The sequence below is a fragment of the Bemisia tabaci genome, chromosome 2, assembly GCF_918797505.1.
Source record: "Bemisia tabaci chromosome 2, PGI_BMITA_v3".
NCBI lineage: Eukaryota > Metazoa > Arthropoda > Insecta > Hemiptera > Aleyrodidae > Bemisia > Bemisia tabaci.
Genome location: NC_092794.1, coordinates 26,647,269 through 26,665,717, shown reverse-complemented (window position 1 = coordinate 26,665,717; position 18,449 = coordinate 26,647,269). Strand labels below are relative to the sequence as shown.

At 36.3% G+C, this 18,449-nt stretch overlaps 2 protein-coding genes across 3 annotated transcripts; one reads left to right on the top strand and one right to left on the bottom strand.

Moving 5' to 3' along the window:
• Positions 1-4,243: 4,243 nt before the first annotated feature.
• On the top strand, positions 4,244-12,224 carry LOC109032515 (uncharacterized). The gene is made up of 5 exons (XM_019044689.2): positions 4,244-4,454; positions 5,570-5,735; positions 5,963-6,075; positions 7,329-7,473; positions 8,901-12,224. The coding sequence occupies exons 2-5, from the start codon at positions 5,590-5,592 to the stop codon at positions 9,346-9,348; spliced, it is 852 nt and encodes a 283-aa protein (XP_018900234.1). The 5' UTR covers positions 4,244-4,454; positions 5,570-5,589; the 3' UTR covers positions 9,349-12,224.
• Positions 12,225-12,504: 280 nt separating this feature from the next.
• On the bottom strand, positions 12,505-16,600 carry LOC109032512 (superoxide dismutase [Cu-Zn]). Of its 2 annotated transcripts, none has more exons than XM_019044685.2 (5): positions 16,441-16,600; positions 15,632-15,788; positions 14,247-14,343; positions 13,280-13,467; positions 12,505-12,918 (listed from the first exon to the last, which is right to left on the bottom strand). In XM_019044685.2, the coding sequence occupies exons 2-5, from the start codon at positions 15,704-15,706 to the stop codon at positions 12,808-12,810; spliced, it is 471 nt and encodes a 156-aa protein (XP_018900230.1). In that variant the 5' UTR covers positions 15,707-15,788; positions 16,441-16,600; the 3' UTR covers positions 12,505-12,807. The 2 variants fall into 2 exon arrangements, with proteins under 2 accessions (XP_018900230.1, XP_018900231.1); XM_019044686.2 differs by lacking the exon at positions 16,441-16,600 and adding an exon at positions 16,124-16,255.
• Positions 16,601-18,449: the final 1,849 nt, after the last annotated feature.

Genomic DNA, 18,449 nt, shown 5'->3' with positions numbered 1-18,449 from the left:
TGAAATTATGGCGTCTCTTTTTCTGGAAAAAATTATTAGTGTAATTTCAATAACTTAACCTATTTGATGATGTAAATGATGAGCATACAATGACCAATACACTCTCCGTTTTTTTTTTTTTTTTTTCTACTTTCAATTTAACTCCAATTCATTTTATCGGAAATGAAAATCAAAATTACAACCAAACCTTGTGCCTCTCACAGTATTTCTCACAGTATGTAAGATTTGAATAACTTTGCTTTATAGCCTTTTTACCAGGAATTTTGTTCTTACTCTTGTGAAAGAAAGAGTTATTGTAGGGCCACTGAATTTTTGTTTTATGAGAGAAACGGTCTCATAATCTAGGCAACACTTGATTGCACTTATCAGATTCCGAATTTCATCTTTTCGTGTGGAAATTAAATGTTTCAAAATTTTAAGTCAAATAAAATTTTTTATCTGTTTCATTTAAAAAAAAATCTTTTGAAATTATTGTTTTATCGTTTTATGAAAACATTTTAATATCTTTGTTTGTATAATCATAGGAATTCCAGTGATTAAAGATTCATCAATAGAAGAAAATATTACATCTAGTTCTCAAGATTCTCCTGTATTGAAGTGCAGTATATCTAGTCATCCAACTCCAGAGGTAACATGGTTGCACAATGGGACTGCCATCTCACCAAAACCTGTCATTTTGCTTGAGAAATTAAATAATGATTTCAATACTTATTTCTATACCGTGAATCTATCCCAGACTGGGATAGGACGTTACACATGCTTGGCAAGCAACAAAGCAGGAGTGGCTGAAAAAAACTTTTTTGTAACTCGAAGTTGATTTAAGTGATCATGTATCACTTTATTTATTTTTGTAGGCTTAGTACACCATCAATTTGTAAAACTGTCTATTTCTTTTCATACCTATAGAAGCCCTTAAGTTATTTCTTTACCATTCATCTGAAATTGGATTTATCTAAATTTAAGAGAGCCATGTGTAAATTAATAATATTAGGAGCAACTAAACACGCAAATCATTTGTATGTAGTTAATCCAAGTTGAATTGTTTGAAAAAACTTAGCTTTGAAAAAAAGCTCTCTAAAGTTTCACGGGGCTGTGGTCAAGGCTTAAAAGAGCCTCGCCCAAAAGGGGTGTTTTTTAGCCCCTTTTTGGAAACCTGAGTTGGTCAACTGGACAAGGCTCAAATAAAAGCTTATGGTAAGGCAAAGTTTCAACTTGAAGTGACACCTCGTTTAGGCTGTACATTGTTGCCAATTTTTCATTTTTATGTGCTAAAATCAAGAAATTCAAGACTAATAGTCCAGTGCATTATAATTAAACGGACTTGTAAACAGGCTAAATACTATCCTGAGATCGTATGCAAACGCATTTTAAGGCCATCGTGAACTTCATGAGGCAATGTTGCCAATTTTGTATTTATTTTTCTAACCTAAAATGAGGGTATTTTCGAGATTTTTGGCGGAAAAAGTATCTTCATGGGCTATAACTTTGACGAGTAAAGGCAAATTCAATTTTTGGTATGAACGACAACTAAATACTATACCATGAGTCTTTCTTGCCTCCCAGAACAGAGGAAACCACTGGAATCACGTTTTGCTTTTCACTAATGGAGCTGAAAAATATCTTCATTTAATTGTAAAAATACCATAAAATGGTAACATTGGCTTAAAAATTCGTCTTTCATAATTAATTTTATTAATTTTGAATAATCATCTTTCAGATTTCAATAATTTCCAGGGAAAGAAAAATACCAAGAGAAAATGAAGGTGGATAAGAAACTGAAAAAACTGAAGACTCGCAAATTTTGAAATTTGAAACTGTGAGAGTATGTGAAATGTAATGTGCTCCAAATAAATTATACAATAGGACGTATTTATGCTGAAGGAACTATGTTGTCCTAAATCCTATGCTTTTAGTTCCTTTTAGCATAAATACGTCCAATAGATTTGCCAATAATGCAATGAATTGTAATTTGGAAAGGCAGAACAAAATGCAGTCATGTGCAATGCAAGAAAAGCCATTTCAAAAGCAATATTCATTTGGTTCAGTGGAATTAAATGTCGGGAAATAAGAAAACTTTGAGTTTAAAGCATGATGTCTAGAATGGAAAAAACCGGGACTCATCAGGGAATGAAATTTACAGGGAAAATCAGGGAATCTGCTCCAGAAACTGGGGTCCCTCTACCACTGACGGATCATTTCGTTTTCAAATTTAGCGGTCTAATCTGACCGAGCGCTGTTATTGACCTCTTGAATGAAACATTTGAAGCTTCATATCATCAAAAGAATGGAAAAGCTTTGATTGATCAGATAATATATAATGGGAGAGCTATCAGAATTAAAATTTTGAATGTGTGCCGAAGAATCGGCTGAAAGATGACTTAAAGTTGATGGTAGTTTCATAGAACTCTGGAGAATTATATTCTTTTCCCCCCGAAAACCCCCGGGGAAGTGGGTGAAAACTTTGGTTTCTTATCAGGGAAGAGCTCTGGAAAATCAGGGAATAAGCCTGGTTAAAAATTCTTGACGCCATGGTTTAACGCAATTGGGTGCTTAGAAATTGAACTTTGGTGCAACTGCACCCCTCAATGTTTACTTTTTTTTACAGCTTTTATTGTCTCAGGTTTTTTTTATATATTTTTCCACTCTTTTTTTTTAATATTATTTTTTTTTTACTCATTTTTTATTTTTCTTTTCAATGTCAACGCCCTTCCAGTCGAATGAGCTTTTTTGAGTCCATTTTTCAAAATGGAATAAATTATACAGCAGTGGCGTGGCGCGAAGGATCGATTATCGATATCTCGCCATTTGAAGCTATGGTAAAGAATCAATTACTGAGGTGTTCGCTGCAAACACCCTGATAATCGACTTTTTTTCATAGGTTTGAGTGGCGTATCAATCGATATATCGCAAAGCACGCCACGCCACTGTTACACAGCTTGTAGCTTTAGGAAGTTGGTGTTTTTTTAATTTTTTAATCATGAAATTTCTAGCATAACCTCTCTTTTTAAATAAATTATGAGATGGTTATCAGCACAGATCTTAACTATTTTCTAAATCAAAATTGCGACAATAGATTTGTATAAAATTAAAGAAAAGCAAGTGGCGTCTATCTGTTGTTGTTCGGTAATCAGGTATTTTAGAAAATGATGGTTCAAACTTCATCTGCGTGTTGCGCTTCCTTGGACCTTGGATTATTATTATTTATTTATTTATTTTTTTCCTAAAAATTTTGTTGCTGTGCCCAAAATCCTGTAAAGGTAAGTAACTTATAACTTATATATTTCAATAAGGGAATGAAGCACACAAGGAATCACATAGTAGATCTGTTAAAATGGTGTTGATAAAAAATTTTAGGTACAAATAATTTTAAATTTGCATAAATCATCAGAGATGAAAACTTAAGTACCTACATAAGTTGTTGCTACATTTCAGCATTTCATTGTATGACTCATTTTTCTCAGAAAAAAATTTGGTTCTTTCTTGAAAACTTTGCTTTTCTCCTTCTTTTTGGAAAAGGAAGAAAAGTCAAAGAACATTGAAAAGATCATCTGTCAGGTAGTGGTTTTTTTTATGACCTTTCGTGGAAGGGGTTATATAGCTGGATTCTTGTTTGCTTGATTTGCCTCTTGGATAGTTAAAATCACTGGAGGCATTTTGTCCATTTCAGCTAGATTCCAGGTTCACCCAGTGATAGGTAAACGGAATTAATATGTAACGAACACAAAAAAGGAAAACATAAAAGGAATATGTGGGTAAATATATATTAGACTGGAATAAGATAGATTTTAGTGGCACATAATCCTCATAGTGAAAATATGACATACCATAGTTCGCTCATTCAGCTGAAATACAATATCTTGATGATAAAATAATTTCAAAGAATTTACCTCCCAAAAATTATTACAATGATGGAAATTGTCACATCCTGGCATGTAAAATTAGGTTTGTTTTACATACCATTGTTTCACCTCAAAACATTTATGCTAAACTATCAGTGCCAAGTTAGATCAAATTCGGAGTCTTTCAGGGATCTATTTTTTTTTTTACCGTAAAACCAATGACCAGGTGGATTACGTTTTTCCGGAAAGTTATTTTCCCTGCCGGCACCCCAGCACTCCCCCCCCCCCCCCCCCCGGGCTACCTCTCCTACGGACAACATACTTCCCTTTAAATTTGCCGCCGTCTTGTTGACGTCGTAAAAAAGAACCAATCAGGGAACGAGAAATTTTAGCTCTGAAGTTAACCTCAAATTATTTGTAAATAAACAAATGTGTAGGTACCAAATTTTGCGACAAAAATTGTATTGCATTTTCTTGTTCAAATCTCTTATTAAACAAATGAATTCTGTTCGTTGTTGATTTCTAGATAGTTTCCAGATTAAACAGTGCTTTCAAGAATAAGAAATTCTTTTTCACCCAAGTTTTGTTTCTTTCTTTGAAGAACCCCAGCTACGAGTAAGTGCACCGAGCGTTGCATGTTCAGTTCACTTTTACGTCTTGTTACTTATAAACTATTCTCTAAACTTCCCGCTCTGTCTCAGTCTCTAAGAACCTCACGTTTTTTACACACATCTAGTAAAAAGTACTCGCATGTTCGCATTTTCATGCATTTTTAAAATCATAACATGACCACTTTTTTTCGTGGTATTTGGACAGTCTAATCCAGGAATTGAATTATTCACTACATTCCTTTTGAATTATACACACACAGTCTGAATTTAATCAATCTGCTTCATCCTACATACTTGCTGTAAGGGACTACCAGGCAGGCAGGAACTCTCGGAAAAATCTCAGGCGGTGGGTTGACATTTAAGGTGAATTAAAGCTGGTTTGCTCTACTCATGAGGCAAAATGGGCCAGTCTGAGCTCTGATAGGGGGAAATTTCCAGTCACTTTTTGGTGCCAGTCCACCCCTACTTACTGTTTGCATACCTGAATTTGAATACTTTGAATTGCTGGCGCCATGTTCTGCTCGACGAGTTCCGAGCCCCGTGTGCGCCGAGCTCGGGTCACTTTTTCGATACATGTTTGATCAATAATGGCGGTATGAAATACATGGTAATTTCTATCTCCTTTGTTTACATCGGATGGCCGGGTGCTTGTGTATCACAAACAATCGATCAATGTATCGAAAAAATGACCTGGCGTCATCCAGAAGTCTGGGAATTCGGGACCTGGAAAATGCTTAAAAGTGGCGCCATCTCTCCCACATACATTGCGACTCTATGTACTCTATGCTTGGGTGTAAGTAATTAAAGGCCAAAGCAAGTAAGAAAAAATACCACTCTGATCTGGCTTTTCAATCATATTTCAGTAAGTAACCATTTTTTAAAAAAATTTTGCAGAACAGTAGTTTCTTGATGTACAGCACCTACACTAATATGCAGGTAAATAGACTGAGATAGTGTTCCTTTTTGGGAAACTAATATTTCTATTTCCTGGCTAAATAGTTGTCGATAAATGTTGGAGACAAAGTCGAATTGAAGCAGCTATTATGTTTGTTTTCCTTTGTTTGGGAGTTTTTTTTTTATTTCCTTGATTCCGTGTTAACATATGATTTCCTTTTTCAGAACACCAAAGTAAAGGAAGTATGTCCAAGTCACCAAGCAAATCATTCAGCGAAGAAACCATAAATCCTATGCATATTCTTCAGCGAGTCAATGAGCTTCTGCGGAACAATGTCTTTAAAGGCACTTTTAGAGAGCGCAGAAATATTCCATTTTTAAATGGCCCTCGGTGAGTCCCTTTAATCAAGTAAATTAAGTATGCTATTGAAATTTGCTTTGCAGATTTAAGTACAATGAAAAAGAGTTCATGAGTAAGTGGTTGCAATATTGTGATCTGGCTTAAGTTAACTTATTGTTTATTGTGTATTTTCACTCTACTGTCCTTAAATTCAATTTTTGCTCCAACTCATTTATTTATCATGTACAAGTTAGCTTATTTCTTTTTGAATTTTTCAGTGATGTAATCGTCATCCATCAATCAGAGAAGGAATTCTTGAAGAAAGCCAGGGTTGCCATAAGAATTTTAAAACCATTAGAAAGGTATAAGGACTCCTTCATCGGAATCACAGGTAATTTTCTCAACAGTTCTGTCACAATTGATACCTTGTTGTAAGGGTTGGGTTTTCCCTTTTTCCTTAACTTAACTTTTCTCATGGACAACAAAATTTTCATTAACAAATACTATACATATCTATGGAAGAAAAATGACATGGCGGGAACTGTTACGTATATATTTTCAATATCTTGTAAACCTGACATCCTGCTGGTAAGTGCATTCTTCAAGCTCATCATTTAGTTCACTCAATGAAATCAGTGCATTATTCTAAAGCAACTATTTGGTGTGATAATTTTCCTCTAATGTTTATGGCCCGATCTATACGGCCGACAGGCCGTCAAGGCTGTGGCACTCGAAGCAGTCACATAAATCCAGCCATGCTATTAATGTGACCGTTGCAAGACCAGCATTAAGTTTAAATGGAATCAATCGATTGAAGTGAGCTGCACGCTGCCAGGTCTACATGGTATTAAAAGTAAGTACTCAACAGGAACAATAGCAAAGAACAAGGAAAGGAGACTAAGGGAAACACAAAACGCTATTAGAGAAGAGGATGCTATACGAACATTTTGCCATCAAAAATATTGACCCAAACTGGAGCATGATTGAAAGGTTGCAGTCCTAGGTACTTACCAAATTTTGGCAAGGTTCCCAATTTCCAAAATGACACCCTTTGTTGTCAGATAAAATTGCTTCCAACTTATTTTATAGGACACCAGAAACTGATTTCCACTGCATTTTCGGATTCTGATTTTTCAACCCAACTTGATGCTTCTTAGTTGTTCTCCTGAAAATTTGTCTCCTTAAGCCGGGGTCTCTTTATCTCTAAGTAACGAATGGAGAAAGTAGTCTCAGAATTACTTTATCAGGTTGTTGATTTTCTTAGAATGTAACTCACTTTTCTTTTTTCGGTCCGGATGTTGTCTTGAATGAAATTCTGTTAGACGATGATCATTTCGAACGCTTATAGGTCAATAGGAATCGCGAATCACGATTTTGTCAAACAAAACACCTATCAAAACATTAAAAGCTTTTTCAAAACACTAACATTTTTACGTATTTTGTTTGACAAAATCGTGTTTCGCGATCCCATTGACCTGAAGATGAACGCATATGAGCAATCGAAATGATCATCGTCTAACAGAATTTCATTCAAGACAACATCAGGACCGAAAAAAGAAAAGTGAGTTATATTCTAGAAACAATCATATTTTATTTGAAAAAAATTAGTGCACCTAGGTATATTTTGTTTTGTCTATTTTCTAGAAAAAGAATGTGAAGGTTCTGGTGAATCTGAAATTTTGCTTTGGATCCCACCTGCACACGAGCAGCCATTTGGAGATTATTTATTCTTTATGCCAGGAATCGTTGCCAACGAGGCGGAAGTTGGTGTTTCTGTGCTTTTTACCAGGTACGCATCTAGTGAATGAATAGCCAATTTACACTTCATTCAAGTGTGTGCGGAACAAATTTTGAATATCTTTTTCACAATTTTTTAAACTGGTATTGGACAAGATGTTGGATTAATTTGTATGCTACTTATAAAATATGTATTTTTAAATTTTAGGATTAGTTTTTTATGCAGGTTTTTTTTTTATTTTTCACCATATTTGCTAATTTATAAATGGCTTCTCTCTTAATTGGCTCAAAACTTTATTCAATTCCTTGACTTTGGAGGAATATTTTTTGTTAAGAAAAAGAACAAAATAAAAAACTAAAAAAAAACCTGGAAATGTAAGAAGATAATGGATCTTATCATCTAGTAATTAGCCTGTCATCATGATAGATGATTCCATCAAAATTTCTAAGCCATGGCGGATAGCCATGAAGAGTAAAATTCTCTTTTTGATGAACATTTCTGAGGTCACAAGGATAAGTCAAAGATTATACGCTGAATAAGACTCATTTCAACAATCAGAATAAAAAACAAAAATTTTGATCCGTCAATTTTTGATGACATGTCATTTTTAAGGTAAAGCAGATAAATTAGTTTGTAAGTCAAGAAAGCTATGCATCTACTTCTGTATTACAAGCTATTAAACTAATTACACTTTTTTAGAGGTCTCCTGACCTTTTTCAATGAGATAAAACATCCCTCCAAGTTTCAAGAGATGGAAATGCCAATAATAATGGAGATGTTGCATGCATGAGGGATTTGTGATTTGACTGTTGTTTCTTATGTAAAATTTTGCGAGAAACACGATGGTGCCACTGGTTTTCTCTGAAATCATCTCCCAAGCTCAAAAAAAGCTCTCAAAGTGAGGCCAAAATGGAGGGGATATCCCGCCCTACCCTGAGAGTCCACCTCTACATCAAAACAAACTCTCCATGCAAAGATAGGGGAGCAAATACATTGACAGGGTTGCCTTTTTATTTGGAGACTCCAAAACTGAAAACATGGCAACCCTGCTAATGTATTTGCTCCCTATCTTTGCATGGAGAGTTTGTTTTGATGTAGATGTGGACTCTCAGGGTAAGGCGGGATATCCCCTCCATTTTGGCCTCACTTTAAGAGCTTTTTTTAAGCTTGGGAGATGATTTCAGAGAAAACCAGTGGCACCATCGTATTTCTCGTGAACTTTTACATAAGTAACAGCAGTCAAATCGCAAATCCCTCACACATGCAACATCTCCATTATAGCTCCTCAATAATAGCATGTAGCAACAAATGCAGTGCCATGCAAAAGAAAATCTTTAATTTTCAAGATTTATTAAGGAGAGAGGACTCCAAGGCATGAATCAGTGGTTTAATCTTAATCAAGCAGATTATCTTTAAGTTCCTCTGATAATTTTTTCCAGCAAAACTTTAAAATTTTCCTTTTCTTACTGTGTCCACAGGAGACTCGAGGCCAATGAACTTGAAATTCCTGATTACAACGAAGACGAACCACTTGCAGAAATTTTGAAAAAAAGAATTGCAGTGCTGTCCAGACATTTCACTGAGTTTCTTCTAGAGGTTTTCACGTATACAAATTTTAAATTAGCAGTGCAGTTCTTGAGTGCTTTATTGTTGACAATTTGTGTTACTTTAGGAAATTTCACCTACTGTTTTGGCGAATTTCTTCTCAAATTCATGCGTGAGGTATCCATTTTCACGGAAGCTGCAACTCCTATCCTCTTTGGATGCTTGCATGTCATTAATAATGCTGTGTATGGTCTTTACACATTAATTTTATGTCTTTTCAAAAGTAACTCGGCCCCATTCAGAGCTCCGCCGCCTCCAGATCAAAGTGCAACACTTCGGTGGAAAAATGAGCGAATGAAAGCAATGCAGTATAGGCGATGATGATTTAACCTCAGGATAAAGAAGGTTAATTTGTATCGTTCTGATAAAGATGAGAAATCTGTGTCTGTTTGTTGGTTTCAAATCGGGCTCTCCGGTGATGGCCATATGTAGATGCGGAATGATTGTCCTCCGTAATTATCTCCATGAGGTGGTGGTGAACTTCTTGCTGCTTTTCTTGGCTGTGTTATCCTCGAAAATATTTTTCGTAATCAAAATTTTCCTCCACCAACCTCGAGATTGGTGGTATTTTTTTCCCTGAAATATTACCCAGCTCCTTGAAAATGACTCTTTACACAAGTTACTAGACTCCTGAGTTAATGCCCTCCGAATATCTCTTCTAACTCAAGTCAGCTCCAAAAGATGTGTTGTAAAATTTAACCAAGTGATGGTCAATGATGATTTAGTTATCAATTCTCTCGTCACCAGTCTCTTATCAATTTCTCAGAACTTTTTTAGGGTTGCACTTTTGATTCGTTTACAGAACAGATTAATTAAGGTTCCACCTACTCATTTGAATAAATTAAAAGTTCCGTTTTTCAAAAATACAGTTACCATTTAAATGTAACAACACTAAAAAAGAATAAGTTGTAGCTCTCAAGGAAGTTATATCAAGAAGCGTAATGGGGAAAGAGCATTTTGAATTGATAAAAATGCGCAGTAGAGCAGCAGAACAACCAAGGGTCTAATCTAGATAGCAACCTTGAGAAGGTCCTTTGCGTTGTCAAAAGTGAATTACGCGCCAATGAATAATCCTGCAAGGACCCAGATCATTCATTCCTAAAAACTCAATTAAAGTAATCCTTGGAATTCCAGTTCTAATCAAGTGGAATTTTTTTTTTTTTTTTTTTTTTTTTTTTTTTTTTTTATTAAGTCACTCTATTTTGAGAACATGGCAGTGTGAGCTGGACAAACCTTTATCATGCATACAAGAGAGTAAATTAATTTTAAAGTAGTAGAGGGAATGATTGAAAAAGGATACCAAACTGAAGTGCTGGTGAAACTTGTACCTAGGTACATACATTGAATGAAGGGATTAGCTTGAAGTTTCATTCTCAAAGATAATATCAGGAACTATAGAGTAACGAAAGTAAAAAAGTTACACAAGGCTCATAGATTGATATGGAAAAAGACTTTGAAATAAATTCAGACTTAGCTATATTACTAATGTGATTAACACAAGGCATTTGACTGCGTGCCATCCTGTATTGGTTGAAACTCCTCTTATCAGAATGTGAGTTTAACTTTTATGATGATGCCCGCTACTAGAAGTGAAAATAGACAAATTGTGAGAAAAAGACTGAAATCTGAATTCCCCAATTACACCGTTGAAATACAAGAGGGACGACCATAATGTGTGGCACACCCAAAATGAAAAGAAAGGGAGGGGAAGAAAAAACCAATATGAACAGGAAATCAAATGAAATGAGATTTCTCAGAACAAGGTATTCCATTGATAAGAGGAATATTGATGGTGATAATCTCAAAAAGAAAGAAAAAGGAAATTCAAGATAGGAAAAAATTTTCATACTGTTTCCTTCTTAACTCTGTTTGGTTTTAAAAAAAGGAGCTATAAGTGGTATAAGTTCCAGGACTGAGTTTGAATGGGCCGTCTAATTTCTAAATATCATTTTTAAAGGTCCTTATGCTTCCAGTATTAAAATTTCGCCAAAATTCTTTACTTCAGAAAGCTATATTAATTGAAGATACAGTCCATGGAGGATTAGTCCATGCACATATTTGTATTAAATAAGAAAATGAATGGCTGAGTCTCTTGTGCGGTCATTTTATTTTGGCTTATACATGTATATTTTAAATGGTGCTTTTTAACTATGAAACAATTTATGATTGACAATTTATGTTTGATTTATCCTGCATTTATGAAGAGGAGGTAAATTTTTTTTCCCCCACATATTTTCCTCAAAAAATGTTTTCTCATGATTCGTAACTTACCTACCAAGTTGCGAAGTCTTACACCACACTTTTTGTCAGAGAACAGTTGAAAAAGTGCTATGCACGGAATACTGATTCGATTTTAAAAGCTCATCATGCTCGAAGGTCAAAAGTCACACCATATCAAACTACATCGAAATTCAGCCAGTGCTGAATCCCTTGGTGTTACGTGCATGGTCTTTTGTTCCGTGCAATTTTAGATCTATTGTTACCCATCTACTTATTTGCTTTGCACAAAGCTTTCCTCAATGTCTAATCAGACAAATGTGGGTGTTTGCTTCAGTTAAATGATTTGCCTCCCTTAAAGCTGCCTGACAAACGAAAATATACAACTGGACGTATTTATGCTGAAAGGAACCATGTGGAAGTGAAAAGATGGGGTGTACTAGTGGAAGCTGCATAAGAAACAATGTAAAAATGGATATTGTTCTTTTTGAGAAAATGGAAAGGGGGATTTTCAATTAAATTAAAAGGAACTGAGTGCTAAATCGTGAGCTGTGGGTGTGTGACAAGAGCGTCGTGGATAGGGCTCATGAGTTGAAGACTGGTCGCTTGTGTCGCGCCTCGTCCCGCCTGGTCTTCACCGTTGACATCACTCGCGCTTTCAAAGTCCGATTCATTCTTATGGCCCGGGCACATCCCATCTTTCCACTTGCACATAGTTCCATCTCACATGAATACATCCAACTGACTAATACATGACATCACCTAGTATTAACAAATTTCTTCAAACACATTTGTCAGGGCAAGCCAACTCAAGACATCCGTCCATCCTTGTTTAGTAGGGGACTTTCTTTTTAACCCCTCTCAATGATAAAAGTTTTCTACTTGGAATCTATTAATTATTGTTTGTATGTGCATTCTTATTATTATTTAGATGTTCAAATTATTATTTATTGTTTAATAAAAGCATTTTTATAACAAAATTTGATAATAATTCGCTCTATATTTTTGATCATTACTTATATTGAAGCTCACTTGATAACTGTGTTTTAAATGTGAGAGCATTGTCATGTGTAGGGAAGCCTTTTTCAAGCTAAAATCGACCCTGCTGGAGAAATTTCTGAGTTTTAACATCAATTCCCCGACTAACTTTTGATTTTCCAAGATATGTGAAATTCCTTGATCAATCCTGGTTTCTTCAGAGCAGAGACAGTTCAATTTAAAGATTGAAAAACTGAGGTGATTTAAAAAACAAGACAAGTCTTTTAAACATTAATCGTTCAATTTATTAACAACAAAAATACCTAACATGGAACGTGATTAATCATTTGTATAAGTAAGATAAGGTACAAAGGTACAGGCATAATAACATAGAATACTTAACTGAAAAGACACAATTCTTAGGCTAAATCAACCTCTAAAATTGTGCACAAAAATCTCAACTGAAAAGGATTGGGTCAGTTCAAGCGAGAAGAATTCTAAGAAGCGAGTGTGGCCATAGGAGAGCGGTCACAATTTCGGAATGACAGGATGAAACTTTAATTGCTTCATAGACTTCTTTGATTCTCAATACTTGGTGATTCCAATCACACCGCAGGAAAGTCTTGCTCCGGCATTTCCAGTTGTTTTGCTCAATTCATGGCCACCTTTGCCAAGATCATCAGGATCTTCATGGACCTAAGGCACACAAAAAATTACAAGACTTATCATTTGTCAGACAAGGAAAGTTTTTTACATCTATAATTGTCGGGTACCTAACAAACTCATATGGCAGCAAGCAAATTAAACTATTCTTAACATATGAGTTGAATTTGGACAACTTCAAGCTTACTCCACATAAGATTTTAATGAGACCATAATCATTGTAGCTCTTGATTTCGTACCTTGTCCAGTGGTCCATTGTAGTTAGCTCCATACTTTTTAGGTAGAAGAGGACAAAGGAATTGACTAGCAGTCTTTACATAATTGAATTCAGCTGAATGTAGAGAACTAGTGAGAGTTCATTGAATAGAAATATGAGGGTAAGAAAATAACTTACCACTAAAGTACGACCGATGATATTCAGAGGGCCATTCAGTGAAATCTGTTTGTCGGTAATATTGACTTTAGCCACACCATCAGAGTCAGCAATCACATTTCCCAAGTCTCCAGCGTGCCGAACTTCATCGTCAGGACCTCCATGGTCTTTTTTCCCAGGATTGAAGTGAGGACCGGCACTTGTGCATCCTATATAAATTCAAAAGGATAGGAGTGTCAAATTTTCATTGAAGACTGATACAAAAGTTCCGATTTCACTTAGAATGCTACATGGAGCCAACTCGATACAAGTCAAAATTATGAGTTATTGCACCAAAATCAAAACTCATTTGTTAATAAGACAAATGCTGTGAGTAATTCCATTGTTCATGAATTTCTCTTAGAAAACAAAAGAAGCTCAAGATAATCCTAAAAAGAATGAAACATTTTCATAATTGTGACAGGATTTGTGGAAAGGGACCTCACTTTTAGAAAATAACTTTACCCTACTTTTCGTAAACCTTTGAGTGACACATTTTTCAAAATCCTAAGAATTTTTGTCGTGTGACTTCAAGACTAATTCCTATATCAGTTCTTGAAATTTAAAGGTCAAACTTATGCAAAAATGTCCAGATTTTCTTTTTTCATCCTGTGTTCACAAAAAGTTAAGGAAAGTTATCTCCAAGAAGTTGAGATCCTTTAGCACCGATGAGGTCACAATTAAAAAAACAATTTAGAAAATTACAAAGAGAGCCTCATCGCTCATAAAAAGTTCGATTTGATTTCGAGTTGCAAGGAAAAGTGCGCAGGCTGTCTGGCAAAAAGAAGTCATTAGGTAAGAAAACTGAAACACTTTTTTCTGATTTTTCTGCTCCAGACGGCAAAGCAGATGGCTAGAGTGTGCCTTTCGAGATTCTTTTCTGAATGGAAAACTAATCAACTGAGTATAAAAGTGGTCAAATGTGTATTACAGTGAAAAATTAAGTTACCATTAGTGTTGTCCCCAAATTCATGCACATGAAATCCGTGTTGCCCTGGAGCTAATCCTTGAACTTCTCCAGTGACAGAGACAGGACCACTGGATTCCTGGAATCAAACAAGAATGAGTGTAAGTGAAAGCCAAAAGCGATACTGAGGTAAAACTGAGTGCCAGAATTTCAGTAGCTCTCTGCTTGATAGACTATTTATTACTTTCTTCGGTCCTGTCTTGATCTTTGAGCTGTGATGTAAAGAATCCCATCAATAACGAAAGGTGGCATTTAGGAGCCCCTCTGTCCCTACTTTAAAACTGTGCGAAGCAAAAACCGAGGAACTCAACTCCGAATTTTGAGTCTTTTACAGACAGAAGTGACAGTGCTCCATAAAAAGCAAGCCTGAGTAAGCGCATTTTTAAGTCTTTCAGGATACATTCTTCATACCCTCCGATATAAATCCTGAATTAACAAATTATGTAGGAATGAAAGTTGCCTCTTTATTAGAAAATAAGTCGAAGAAATAACTACAGAACCTGGAATAGGAAACCATGGTTCTTGCTTACCATGACAGTGTAGAGGGCATCTGACCACCAGTGATCCCAAGTGTGCGGATATATCAGTGCCGTGCAGATCTTCCCTATCTTGGCGCGGACAGCATACGGACAAAAACCTCATGGGGGAACACTTCCCTATCTTAAAATATCTGTACGCCTGAAGTCACAAAATGATGAAGTAGCCAATAGCAGCTTGGAGAAAGGCAGAGAGTACGGATCTCGCACACGGAGCACCCGGGAACATTGCCAACCACCCGCCCCTCTGTTTCCATTGAATAAACGAAGTTCACTAATATGTGTTGCATTATTAACCATGTATTATGTGGTAAAAGGAATATGATGTGACAAGTGTAGGTATGCATTCTTAATTTGTGCGTTAATTATAGATACTGTCACTTGGAGAAGACAGATAATGTCAGTTCCCGATGTGCAGTGCTTGCATAACCTACAAATCCTCTGTGATGTTGAAGCATTTTTTTTCCACAGTGGAATTCGAACATCGATAAAGGGCATAATACTTACTGCATATTCTTCCAAGTTTTATCTACACCAAAAAGAAACTTTGGAGCAAAAATTTCGGAAAGATCCTTCCGACAGTTCATGAGACTGAAAGGGGGAGAAACACTGAGATATTACTTGGTGGATTTTGCAAGTTTTGAACTCCAAGCGCATCTTCATTAAACTTTCAAATCATTACTACAGACCACATTCTCTTCAATTATGTGGAACCATAAGTTATCATCAATACTCGGGCTTAATGTTCTAAGCTGAGGCTGATGGTGTTAGTTGTAGCAGAGCAAAAAAAACACTCTCATGATGACTGTAATATGGAAATGAATTACTCACATCTTGGGTGAAGAAAATAGTTCCTTTGACTTTCTCTCCATTCAACACACAAACTGCTTTGGTTTTGCCAGCCATTGGAATGTGAGAATTGATTTACAATTTCCAAATCAAATGGTTGCTGCGTCGGATTGACAGGCGGTTCTCTCTCGGCCACAATCTATGATAACACAAACAGATATTAGAATTCTATGAGCAACTTAGATGTCAAGGTCAACTAGCAGGTAATACAGGAAATGAAGTTGCAAATGAAGATGATAGGGGATAGCTCTAGAAACACAACTCATGATAACACTCAAGTCTCACTTCTAGGTCCTCACTTTTCAAAGATGGTAACTTCTTGTTGTATTTCGAAACGTCCGATTTTCAAGAGCCAAAACGGAAAAACACGGGTGATGAAGGAATCAACTAATGAGTCAGCGTTAAAAATAATTACATCGAGAGATGCGAAACAGGATAAGCACGAGACAAGAGGAAGACAAAACGAATAGGTACCAATACCAAAGATGACCAAAGTCACTATCACTTTAAGTCAGTGAAGGATGATGAATGAGATGATTTTCACGGAAGTATTGTTTTTGGAGAAATGGAAAACAGATCAAAATAGTACACTGAGAAGCTTTAGAGTGTCCTGAAACACGGCCAAAGTGCGTTTCACTTATGTAATCGGTTCATACAGCTAGGCAAGGTAAAAATGAATACCGGATCCAGTAATGTTCGGTGCGAAAGGGAAATCCTAAAATCAGCGAGAGAAAATCAGATTTCTTCCAAACGTTCGGTAAAACTGCTTTCAAGATTAATGACAAACTTACATTTTCAGTCTTAGAAGCGTTCGCCCGTTCGCGATGAGTTTCTATCGGACAGTAAAGAGAAGTAACACAAAATCACGCGAGAATCTCTCGAAAACTGAAAAGAGGACGCACTAGAACGCACATGTCCGTCTAATCAGAAGTCCCGGGTTCGAGTCCTGCTTACGGTTGCTTGCCGACCACTGACCAATCAGGTAGCAGCATTAGATCAGGTGAATCATAAAGCGTGGTCTACACTGACGTAGTGCGGCGCCAAAATCCGGAAAAGGTGTAAGAGCGCAGTCGCGCTTGCGCAGAGGAAATGAGCGACTTTAGTTGTCATTTGCCACGCATTGCCACAGTTGCGTTAAGTCGCATGTTAAAAATACAGGGTGTCCCAAAAGTCCGCCCCCCCCCCCCCCGGTAACTTTTGAACGGTTGGAGATAGAAAAACAAAACTTTGAGAATGTTTGTATGTATCTCATACGGGACCATCTTCTGGGGAGGGGGGGGGGTCAACATTTTTGCCTCTCTCTCAAGGGGGGGGGGGGGGGGGGGGCAACTTTTATTTTCAAATGGTAACCCCTATCTTGTGATGCATCGATGGAAAAAGCATAAAAAACTAAGAATTTTGGCACAAACCGCACATCAGTATCTTAATTTTTGACAGAGTCATGATAGATCAAAGGTCAAATTTGACCTATTTTCAAAAATTCATGACTCCGGTTCAAATTATCGTAGAGAAAAAATAAAAAGGGGAAAATTTAGCAAATTGTACGAGCACTTTTAAGTACAAATCACAGAAATTACCTCAAATTTTAACTAAATAATTACTAATATAGTGGGGGGGGGGGGGGGGTTCGGACCCCGAAATACGTCAGTTCAAAAGGTCATAGGTACGATTTTCTCGCTAAATGAACCAATTTTCTCTAACTTTACCTCGACATATCTCGGTAAATTAAAAATTAGTTCAATATTGCGTTATCAAGTCCCCAAATTTCGAGCAGAAGTTTAAAAAACAAAATGTAGACGGTTAAATTTAATTACGTTAATTATCGTTTTTTTTTTTTTTTTTTTTTTTTTTTTTTTTAACTTCTGTCCGAAATTTGGGGACTTGATAACGCAATATTGAACTAATTTTTAATTTACCGAGATTTGTCGAGGTAAAGTTAGAGAAAATTGGTTCATTTAGCGAGAAAATCGTACCTATGCCCTTTTGAACTGACGTATTTTGGGGTCCGAACCCCCCCCCCCCCCACTATATTAGTAATTATTTACTTAAAATTTGAGGTAATTTCTGTGATTTATACTTAAAAGTGCTTGTACAATTTGCTAAATTTTCCCCTTTTTATTTTTTCTCTACGATAATTTGAACCGGAGTCATGATTTTTTGAAAATAGGTCAAATTTGACCTTTGATCTATCATGACTCTGTCAAAAATTAAAATACTGATGTGCGGTTTGTGCCAAAATTCTTAGTTTTTTATGCTTTTTCCATCAATGCATCAAAAGATAGGGGTTACCATTTGAAAATAAAAGTTGCCCCCCCCCCCCTTGAGAGAGAGGCAAAAATGTTGACCCCCCCCCTCCCCAGAAGATGGTCCCCTATGAGATACAAAAATTCTCAAAGTTTCGTTTTTCTATCTCTAACCGTTCAAAAGTTATCAGGGGGGGGGGGGGGGGGTACGGACTTTTGGGACACCCTGTATAAAGTCACTCAAGTTGAAAAGCAATTGAGTCGCAAATTTATTCCCCAACGAGTCGTAAGCAACCTATAGACATCCTCTGTTTTCCCAAGAGTCATTCTTTTTTCCTAAATTTCGTAGGGTTGCGTTTTAAATTGTGAATTCTGTAATTTTGGCACAGAGACAATTAGAAAATTTGCGATATAGAGTGAATATTTTTCAGCCAAACTTCTTTGGAGGAGAGAATAAGAGTTAAGAGAAGACACCACTAATTTCATCTGGGGATGCTTAGTTTCATCTGAAGTGCAAGGAGGGAGGGGGAGGGACGTTCGGGGATGACAAAAATGTC